The sequence below is a fragment of the Canariomyces notabilis genome, assembly GCF_033297395.1.
Source record: "Canariomyces notabilis strain CBS 508.74 unplaced genomic scaffold N656scaffold_16, whole genome shotgun sequence".
In the NCBI taxonomy this organism is placed as follows: domain Eukaryota; kingdom Fungi; phylum Ascomycota; class Sordariomycetes; order Sordariales; family Chaetomiaceae; genus Canariomyces; species Canariomyces notabilis.
In genome coordinates this window covers 409,113-419,494 of record NW_027041838.1, presented here as the reverse complement: position 1 = coordinate 419,494, position 10,382 = coordinate 409,113, and the positions used below count along the sequence as shown (strand labels likewise).

The 10,382-nt window shown below is 55.6% G+C and overlaps 4 protein-coding genes across 4 annotated transcripts; 3 read left to right on the top strand and 1 right to left on the bottom strand.

Annotated features, from left to right (window-relative positions):
• Positions 1 to 226: 226 nt before the first annotated feature.
• Positions 227 to 1,058, top strand: N656DRAFT_173643 (uncharacterized protein). The gene has a single exon (XM_064808748.1). It carries the CDS (start codon positions 446 to 448, stop codon positions 941 to 943), a length of 498 nt encoding a protein of 165 aa, XP_064668745.1. The 5' UTR covers positions 227 to 445; the 3' UTR covers positions 944 to 1,058.
• A 114-nt stretch (positions 1,059 to 1,172) lies between these two features.
• On the top strand, positions 1,173 to 2,204 carry N656DRAFT_688166 (uncharacterized protein; the record flags this gene model as incomplete). Its single annotated transcript, XM_064810631.1, has 1 exon — positions 1,173 to 2,204. A coding segment is annotated over one exon (1,032 nt), but the record flags the coding sequence as incomplete, so codon positions are not given.
• A 1,848-nt stretch (positions 2,205 to 4,052) lies between these two features.
• Positions 4,053 to 6,631, bottom strand: N656DRAFT_712423 (glycoside hydrolase family 63 protein; the record flags this gene model as incomplete). Its single annotated transcript, XM_064811809.1, has 4 exons — positions 4,053 to 5,623; positions 5,686 to 5,841; positions 5,902 to 6,339; positions 6,409 to 6,631. 4 exons carry the CDS (start codon positions 6,629 to 6,631, stop codon positions 4,053 to 4,055), a joined length of 2,388 nt encoding a protein of 795 aa, XP_064668743.1.
• A 1,330-nt stretch (positions 6,632 to 7,961) lies between these two features.
• Positions 7,962 to 9,761, top strand: N656DRAFT_769674 (uncharacterized protein; the record flags this gene model as incomplete). The annotated part of the gene is made up of 3 exons (XM_064813722.1): positions 7,962 to 8,765; positions 8,857 to 9,280; positions 9,370 to 9,761. The coding sequence occupies 3 exons, from the start codon at positions 7,962 to 7,964 to the stop codon at positions 9,759 to 9,761; spliced, it is 1,620 nt and encodes a 539-aa protein (XP_064668742.1).
• Positions 9,762 to 10,382: the final 621 nt, after the last annotated feature.

The window sequence follows — 10,382 nt, the reverse complement described above, 5'->3', positions numbered from 1 at the left end:
GCGGCGAGGTTCGGTCCTTATGCGGGAAGCCTTGCCAATAGTGTAATTGTAGTGTAAGAATGTACTGTACTGTACAGTACATACACGTGGGGCTGTATTAGGAGCTATCCGTTAAGCGGCTGCGAGACCTTGCACTATTGTGAAGGCGACTCGGAATGAGCAAAGAAAGGACCCGTGGACGCATCAGGCTCGATAGAAGAAAGACATAGGGAAAGTGTCTGTTCTATGAATCCAGCGTCGTGGTCATACGACAACCCTCCCGCCCGACCTTTTTGTAGCGGTCAACACCAGAGAACAATGGTTGGGCCCAGTGGCGTCTATCGTTACCGGCTTGGCGCCAAATTGAGCTCCTAAATTGGGTCAGGCAGGAATAGACGCGACGTGACACCGCCTGCAGAGGATTCCAAGCGCCGTTATTGGCTGGCTGAGCGCCAGCGCCTGCAAGATGCATAAAGTGTGCTGGCCACTAAGGACGACCGACCAGCTTCCCTCCGGCGAACAGCCAACCATCTGGGGAGCAACTGCCTTTCCGGTGCAGAACAAAAGATGCGGAGGCCGATTCGTACCCACCCATCGCCCCCAATCACTCCAAGGAATCCATTCGTTGCCCGCGTCACACAGTCCCTGCAGTCCCACATTCATCAGATTGCCTGTGCAGTCTCTGCAGTGTCAGCAAATCCCCACAGTACCGCCTGCGGTCCATCCCGCCTTCTTGAGCTTCCTACGAGCCTTCACATTGTGTGCTGCACCTGCAGTCAGAGGCACGTACGTACATACCTTACCGATCCCGGCGCTTCCCACTCAACAATTGCTTTCCCCCAATCCTCGTCCATGCCACACTAGCCGCCAGTGCATGCACACTCAGCATGGAAGACCCATACGTACCATCATGAGGGGTTGTAATCGGGTGGGTGACGCTACACCCAACAATCACTGTATATAGCCGCTCAAACCCCTATTCGCGCCCCCGCTTCCGAAGGTTCGCGATCCGCTTTTCTGGCACTCACACATCTGATCCCCCCGTCATCACCTGTTGGCCATCCGTGAGATCGCTCGCCTGCCAATTTCCTAGCTGGCTTAGGGGATCGCAGGTGGCCCGATTCTCTGTGATTGTGATCCGGCGCTGGGATCTGGAAGTAGGCCGCTCTGGTACGAGGCCCGCCTCATCCGCCATGTCGACATCTCCATCGAGTCCTCCGAAGAGGCCGAGGTTGTCTCTCCAGATCAATGCCATTGCCAATGGCCGGACTGGCCGGACGTCGAGATGCCTAGCCGCTGCTGTGGACGTCAAGTCTCCAACCGCCTTCAATACGCTCTCTAATGTGTATGCTACCGCTGTTGACCGGTCAACGCCGGTTCGGGAGAACCCCCCGACAGCAATCTTGAATGGGAGGCCGGTGTTGCGTTTGCAAACACAAGATGTAGCCGTGAAGGACCGCCCGATTCACCCGCCCTACCTGGGACCCTACCTTGACACACCGATAACGGCCCAGCCAATGTCACCAGCAATATCCAAGGAAATCTGCTTCCCGAGCGCTGTCATGACGGCGACGCCTCCGCTGTCGGCTCAACCCTCAGACCAAAAGGGCAATCATGTGTTCACGTTTGACACAATGGCCACCGCGTCCTCGACGGCAGCGACGGCAACGGCGCACAATGTGAAGGCACCGGAGACGGCGACGCAAAACCCAAAGAGACGGACGTCAATGCCCTCAGGAACGGTCAAGCTGCCATATATTCACCCGCGCACTCTCCGCAGCATCCTCCGCAACTCGCCGCTCCCGCCGCTCAGCACAAAATCTCCCGAGTCACCAAGGCGACAGTCCCTCCGTTTGCAAGAAAAAGCGGCGCGCCGTGTGGCCTACAACAGCCCGCTGACCCAGACCATCACAACCAGCAAATACGTCAAATCCCACATTGACCTCCTCGCCGAAGATTCCACTCCTGTATCACCCTTAACATCATCCTCAGATGACGGCGACAACGCGCTGGACGAGGCCATGGCCCACGTAAACCAGACCCGGGATGGGGGCCAGACGCCGGGCCCCTTTGAGGAGATGCGTCGACGTATGGCAAACATGCATGCCTCGACTCCGGTCGCGTCAACACCAGGAGGTGGAGGCATCCGCAAAAGGAGCAGCAAACGGTTGGAGAAGAAGCGGAGGTGGGTGTGGACCATTGGGCAGGACGAGGATGGCGAGGAAGGGGGGAATCCTCCGCCGGTAGCGACAGCAGACGCAAACACAAAGGCGCAACCTCCGCCGCCCGCTGCTCCTCCCTTGGCCGTATCAGTCCCAGTCCTTGCGGTACCAACGCCACGACAAAGGCGAACTAGAAGCCAGACGCAGGCAGCAGCAGCCCGCCTCGCCGCCGCCGCAATGGCCGCTGCCCAGGAGGAGCAAGCCAAAGCTCAAACACAGATCCCCTTGCTTGCCGCGCCGGTCCCGCCGGCCCGGGCGTCCAATGACGCCACAGCCTCGTCGCCGCCGGCCCTTACACAAGCACAGGCACAGGGACAGCAAACAGAAACCCGCGAGCCAACCCCAATACCCCCGTCCTTACTTCCGGATGTAAGCAGCACCCGCGAGCCAACCCCGATACCCCCGATCTTGCTTCCGGACGAGAGCAGCAACACGACACGCGCCTACCTCGGGAGTCGCGAGGGGACGATTACACCCGAACCGACGTTGCCGACGGGGATGGGTGTGGGTGCCACCGAGCCCCCGACTCCGAGCGTCGAGTCTGTCACCAGCCAGGCCTCGTCGGTTTTTGAACGGAACAGCAGCAGCAATAGCAGTGGCGGTGTTGACGGGGATGTAGAAATGTCGGACGTGAGCAGTTTGTTGTCGTCTGACGATGGTGGTGAGCATCAATGGTCGTTCTCAAATCCTGAGCAAAATGGTCGAGAAAATCACACCCACATAGGCTGTGCAGACAGTGGTAGCGGCGGTGGTGTTGATGATGACGTGGATATGGATGACGGGACGCCGACTATGACGGCTCGGCCTGTTCTCAGCAGCGGGAAGCCCGGGGGACGGGGGTGGGCTCCTTGGGCGGATGTGGATGTGCCTATGCCTGTGCCGATGCCCGTGCCTGTGGATGGGCATGGGCCTGAGACGGGAAGCATACCTTAGGCGCTTGCCAGATTGAATTTCTTAGTCCTCTTTTTTGTTTGGGTGGATGGCAATTCTTATGGATACCTTGCATACTTACCTGGGTTTGTTCGGGATAGGAGGAAACGGGGCAAAAGGGGCGAAACGTATAGGTATGTACTGTGTATTTCTGGAAGGGGATAATGTCTCGGATGAACTCATGACCGATGAGATGGATGATATATGCATGTACTATATGAGAAGAGTTGGTGGGGTGATAAAATAAATCTGGACATGTGCAGACGACACATTCGTGGCAATTGTTCTGCGTGCGTGTTAACGCTTCCTGATGTAAGCTGTATGTATGGCCCAAGGCATGGAATGGTGGTTGACAGCAAGGTTGAAGTGCTAGATTCGCCAGCATCCAGTTCAAGGGCCTCTCCGTTCACATTGCAGCTTGGCGAGCTTGGGAACCGCCGCCCAAGAAGTTGGCTCGGGCAAGATTGGCCGCAATACCCTACAAAGGGGCCATTGCTCTTCTGTAGCGGGACTCGGATCATGCCGACGAGGGACTGCTCCAAGATCAAAAGGAGACATTCATCATCGGACAACCGCTTCTGCCCTGATGAGACAAACCGTGGAGAAGGTCTGCTCCGAGACAAAATGAGCTCCCGACGCTATTTAGCTGGTGGTTATCGCTGCTCAAGAGTAGAGGGGCGGCATGATGTCACAGCGGCGCAGTTCAAAAGCTTTGGCGTAGTGTAAATGATAACTAGTTTATCCAACTGGGACAGCTGCTTTCAAAGGCCACGCTCGTCTAGATCAAAAACCTGCTCGTATCGCGGTTGCGCCAGTGAACCTTTCTTCGTCCAGCCACTCCAGGGCTTGACTATACGAGCCGCGATCGCCATGAGCTGTTTCCTCAACGCCGTAGCGATAACGAAAAGCGCGACCGAGCCGCTAGCGACACCAAAAAAACGACAGCGTGCTGGAAGACGAGCCCAGGCTGGCGATGTCCATCCCCCTTCCCACTGTGGTCTTATCAAACTGCAGGCCCAACAGCAGAATGACACAGGCCGTCCAGCCCGTGAAGGCCCTGCTGTGGGTTCCCTCGCCCGTCTTGTCGCTGTACTGCTCCCAGAAGAAGCCCGTTTGCTCCCAGCTGTTGTAGACCGTGTTCACCAGGCGCTCCCTGAGCTGGGCCGCGAGCGACAGCGCTCTGGTCTGGACAGGGGTGCGACCTTGGCCCGCAGGATTCTGGAGGCCCACGTCCCGCAGGCGGAGCACGGCCAGGACGTTCAGGTTCATCCACACGGCGCCGCGCCAGTAGTTGTCGTCCTTGCCGTAGTTGGGGTCGGCCGCGCTCAGGCTCCGCAGGCCGTAGTCGGACCACATCTTGGCCGGGTCCGAGAGCAGGTCCAGCACCGCCGGCAGATTCGGGTGGTCTGCGTCCATGAGCCCCAGCAAGAGCGGGAACAGCGACACGTATCCCTCGTAGCAGACGAGCGTGTAATTGTCGCTCGCGATGGTCGCATCGCAGTATGTTTTGTTCGCCGCATCCCAATGGAGAGCGTCGAGGTTGTGCTTCACCGCCGCCACATGCTTCTCGTACATGTCGGCGTCGGCTTGCTCGCCCAGGTGCCTTGCGACCTGCTGAAGCGCATTGGCCGAGGCGCCAACCCACGCGAGAGCGTCGACGTGAAGCTCGCCGGGGTGCGGTGGATTGGCCCGAGGATAGTCATCAAGTCCGCTGGTCAGGCAATGCATGGGTGTTCTGCCCCGCCAGCGGAATCCTTCTCCAGCAATAGCACCTTCTGGACGTGGATAGGCGCCGGTGAAGTTTCCCGCCTGTGTGCGGCGGAACCATTGGTAGTGGCGTGCGAGGAGCGGGTATAAATCCTTTAGCATCCTCGAAGCATCATCTGGCGACGAGAGGTAGGTAGAGGGGTGGCCGGCATAGGGAGATGTGCCCGCGAGTTTGGAAATCAGGATCGGGAATAGCAGTGAAAGTGTTGGAGGGTTGGCGTAGTGGGGATACTGGACATGAAATTCCGCGGGCACTCTGCTGCGAGCTTCAGGGCCCAAGATCTGCTCACGACCGATCCAACCATCCTCGTCCATCAGGTTGAGCCAGCTTTGGAGAACGGAGACAGCCAAGTCTAGATCCCACTCGATGACGGGAAGCAGGTGAAAGCCCTCATCCCAGAGGAACCCTCGCGGAAAGAAAGGCCGCGAGGGCGTGTGGGTGAGGAGGGTCAGGGGAGCCGTGGTTGTGATCGGAGCGCGAGCCATGGCAGCTTGTGCCTTCAGCCAGAAGTCGAGGTCGGTTTCCAAATACTCGGTGGCGTTTGAATAGTCCACTTTGGTGTCTCCATGGAAGAAGCCTAATCCGCCAAGCAAGTTCGATAGGATCTCCTGCGTGAACTTGGCATACTTGTCCTGCTGAAACGGTGATGATCTTGGAAATACCCTATCCACAGTGGAAGGGAACGTAGAGCGGAGAGAGCTGAGACCACTCTCGACGGTATTTGCTGCGGCCAATATCATGTTAGCCAAACGAACAAACGCCGTTACTGAAAAAGGCATGACTTACGGTTCAGGGGCGTGGCTTCTACGCCGTGATACGTAAGCATTAGCTTGAATGGGCCTTGGAAGGTCAACTGGACGAAGTGCATGTTTCCAGCGCCAGCAGCATCTTCCAGAGTCATTTGGTTCCCGGGAAGAGCTCTGAGATGATCGATGAAGACAGCTGTTTAGGCGGACGTTAGCTCGATCCGAGGCTTAGATTAATAATCAACTGGTACTGTACACTTCGCCTGCCAGATCTTGTCTTCTGGCACCTGCACACTCTTCACGGCGGTGTTGTATACCAAATTGTTCATGGCGTCGCCCAGCACATTGAGCTCTAACTCGCCTAGAGCGGCTATCTCTCCCCGACACACGGCTTCGATTCCATCCTTGCCCTCAGTCTGTTTTTCGCAGACAAGAGATTTTGGTCCATTTGAAGTCACGTTCTCCACTGCTACATGGAGGATGACCGAGGTATTCACATCGGGGGCACTTGGGTCTGGAGTACCGGTTATTCGAACAGCCCAGGTGGCCCCATCCTCTGTCTTGAGAAAATCCGTGTCGAGATCAAGCTGTAGCTGCGTGTCGTGCATTGTCTGAGAGCCTCCAAGGCGAGTGTCGTAATAAGTCCATCCGTAACCTCTCATGCCATCGTTTTGCTCGCACGTATCGCGAAGAGCTGGAGACGGGATACATGAGGGTTGGCTCACATAGACACTGATGGTCTCTCACAAGTACTAGTACTCACTGCTTAGGAGCTTATCTCGACTGTCGCCGCTCGCCCACATCAAGCCCATGAGCAAAGTCTCCGGGACCTGTGGGCGGACCCCAAAGTAGAGATTTGGCCGATAGGGGCCCCATGTTTGCCAGGACGCGTTTGACGCGTTTGATGTCAGGACGGTAAGGGCAAAGACACTAAAGGCGACAACCAGAGACCGGACGCGTCTCGACAGAGGCGAAGCCGGGGCCATGACTTAAACTCCAACCTGTGGTTGGGACATGGATTTGGATCTTGGAAATGCCGCTACGGAGTAAGTGACCATGGTTTGCTCAAACCAAGAATACTGGAGCGGGAAGACACTGGTCATTCTTAACCAATCCGAGCTTCGTTGGAAAGTTGGAGGCAACGCCCAGTTCCGGTTTGCTTCAAAAGGCAGTCGACAAAAAGTCTCCCCAAATTGGTGATTGATCTGCTGGAAGGATGCCTCTGCAGGTAGGCACGATGCAACGATGCATCACTCGAGGTGGACGGGTGGTCAGGTCCCATTGATTACCTAAGCTTCGGATATTGTTAGCTTGGTAAGTACGGATACTCACAACCAGATCTGTTCAAAACATCAAAAAGATGCCTCTCAACGACCATAGGTAATGATTCAACGCAACAAAATAGAGCACGTGGTAATATTCCGAATGGTCGTATTTGTCTATTTTGTTGTCGAAAAATTAACTGGGTTTCGGTCAAGATCGAGATTTTGGGCTTACATAAGGATACCCCTCTTTTCATGTTAGGCGCTAGCGCTAGCGAACACACCAGGCGAGCCCGGGTGGCAGCGTAAGCGCAACTGTGGGCTCTATGTATTGTATTACAGTACGCTACTACACAAAGGTAGGCTTTTGTAACGTTACAGTACAACCGTAACCCGTCGGCGTCAACCGTGACAAGCGCTGGACATGTAACCGCGCCACCTCCGTGTCGCATTTTGTCCATGAAACCTAAAATGATTGGATCAAAATGTTAATCCAACTTCAACTTCCAAGTCCCGACAAGGCTCCGCCAAACTTGCACTGCAACTCCAAGTCATTTTCTCAGCCTTGGCATTACACTCTATCTGTGCTCCGTACAATTGATTGATTCAACATGAGGGACGAGGGGACAGAGCATTTGGAGATCCACACTCGCAAGAATGCTCTGCGTCGATGCCTTCCACGCCTGTAGAGATTGGCGAATTGGCCGTCGTGATTCTGAATTTCATTTTCTTCTACGCTCTCTCATGTTGGTCGTCTCAAGTCAGGCGCTTAAATGAGCTTAAAGGATTTGGAACTAAGGCCGGCTAGTTAATTACCCTGTTGGTGATCCAATGCTGTGATTCCGCCCCCACCTCACGAGTGCCTTGGCTCCAGGAGCACCAGTCCTGCCAATCTCACAGTCCCCAAGGCACAGAAACTTTTCTGTTCCTACTGTTCAACGACTCCAACACCATGGTATAGCTCGCTGCCGCCGCTCCAGCTGCTTGCGTCGCGGTCTTGGTCTCGCCAACGCTTCCCTTGAGTCCTTGACCTTTTGCTCGTGGCACCAGAAAGATGGCGGCACCTCTTCACAATCATAATGGGCCAGGTCTGGGCTACAGCGACCTTGAAGCGGTCCAACCGGGCCTAGAAGTCTACCCATCTGGCCCGGGGGTTCCTCCCCATGGTTACGACGGAAACCACAAGCAAGTCCTATGGGCCGAGACGGACCCTGCCAGTCATCCCATCGCACACGACCTGCACAACAGTGGAAAGATTGTCTATTCACCCCCGCTCGGGGATGGCGACAAGATTGCCTTTTCACACATGCCGGAGGATGGCGAAGGATTGCAGCCTGTGCCCCCGGTTCCTCCACCGCCGCCGCCGCCGACGATATGTGGCATCCGTCGCAAGGTCTTCTGGATTCTGGTGGGAGCAGCTGCCTTGATCATCATCGCCGCTGCGGTAGGGGGCGGAGTCGGAGGATCCATTGCTAGTCGTTCAGCAGCTCAAGCCGCCACAGGCTCAAACAGCGCCGGCGACTCGGAGAATACGGGCAATTCCACAAGCCCGGGCAACTCTACAAACCCGGGGAATTCTACAAATCCGGGGAACTCTACAGTCTCTAATCCAGCTCCCTTCCAAAATCTGAGCATCGCTGCTCTCTACTACATGGACACCAGAGATGTTAACCAATACCGGGTCTACACTCAGTGGAAGGAGTGGAACGGAACACAGATAGTCGAGTCTGCTTGGAACTCCGACGGCCAACTCTGGAAGGTCGAGCCCGTCACCAAAGCAGGCGTGGACGCAATCAAACAAGGGACGCCCATCGCCGCGATGACCGGATATCCCCATACAAACACAAGCTTGGACCTGGTGCGTAAACATTCTCAGTCAGGGCCGTGCTTACGCTGTACTTTGGGAGCGGAGGACCACTAACATAAGAGGCGCTTGTGCTGCCACTCAGGTGAAAAACGTCTACTACCTCCAGCCCGCCGGTCAACTCATCGTTCGGCAATCCCCGACTGGCGTAGAGCAATCGGTCTGGGGCGAAGATTACTCCGAGATGGGTTTCTACGGCTTGTCCGACGACGGAACGCTCTTTTCATACTGGTATCAGGACCTGGGCACGCGTGACTTGATCATCGCAGTCTTTTACCAGGAATTTGGCGAGAACTCACTCGCGATAGCGAAATATGTCGATAAAGGCGACTCCGACCCGGTACCGTGGGAGAAGACCAGTCACAGCATAGCAATTCAAAACGGTTCGCCAATTGTAGCCGCGCCTGCAGGGCTCGGAACGGAGATGATTCTGTACATTGGCGGAACGGACGGAAAGCTGAAGCAGTTGCAATACAATCTTAACTCAAGCTCATTGGGAGACCCCTTCAGTACGTCTCGACCGCCCTCGCTTGCGTCCGGGATCTAGCAAACAAGTTCCGGGTATCCGGGAGGAATGCTGACAATTTGTGAACCCTAGACACTGGCATTGACCTCTCCCCGAAAACCCCTCTGTGCGTGACGGTGGAAGACAACCGCAAGCTGTTTCCCCAAAACGCGATACCGGAGTGCGCAAGGAATAGAGACAACTTCATGACGCACAATCTGCTCTTCGCCACTGCCGACCGCCGGAACCTGACGCTGTATTCGTGGAATTGCTCGAGCGGGTTTGTAAACCAGGATAGCCGTATCGCCAACCTGCTCAAGCCGAACCGGACCTACCTGGGCCTTGCCTCAACCGACGTGGGCCGCTTGCCCTTGGACAATCAGAGGGTATACGTGATGTTTGACCAAGGTGCCGGCCCGCAGGTGGAGGAATGGGAATTTCCGTCCTGGAAACTCCTCGGGGAGGTCCCCATCAATCTGTCATGACCGGATTTTGCGGATATCAGCTTGGCGCAAGGGCGTTGGTTGGGTTTGCAGTCATGGTTCATTGGTCTAGGGTAGACTGAGGACCAAAATAGCGGGATACCAGGCACCGAGATAGGTGCCACTTTGATGTTAGGTTGGGAGATGTAATGTAGTGTATAACTGCATATAGAGGTCGACAGCACCCGCACTGCGCCAGTGCTGCGCAGTTCTCTGTTTAACGGCAAGGTCCGCTTCAGTTGTTAGAGGATCTCCGTAATGTAGACAAGCGTTCGAGACAAGCTACGCAAAAGCTCAGGTATAAGGTAGTTCTCAATATCAGTTCAGGTTGTAATATACTTGGAAGTGGATAGTGGGGTAGTTGATTCCCGGGAAAGAGAGAGCTCCGGCTAGCAAGCATTCCAGCCCTACCTCATTCTACTCGCTTCAACCTTGTGCGAACGGCAGAAGTCCCATTGCTGCGGGAACAGAAGTCTCAATTTTCGGGAAAATAATTAACGTACTTGCATAACGAATGGGCCAGCATAACGAGTGGGCCAGCATAACGAGTGGGCCAGCATAACGAGTGGGCCAGCATAACGAGTGGGCCAGCATAACGAGTGGGCCAGCATAACGAGTGGGCCA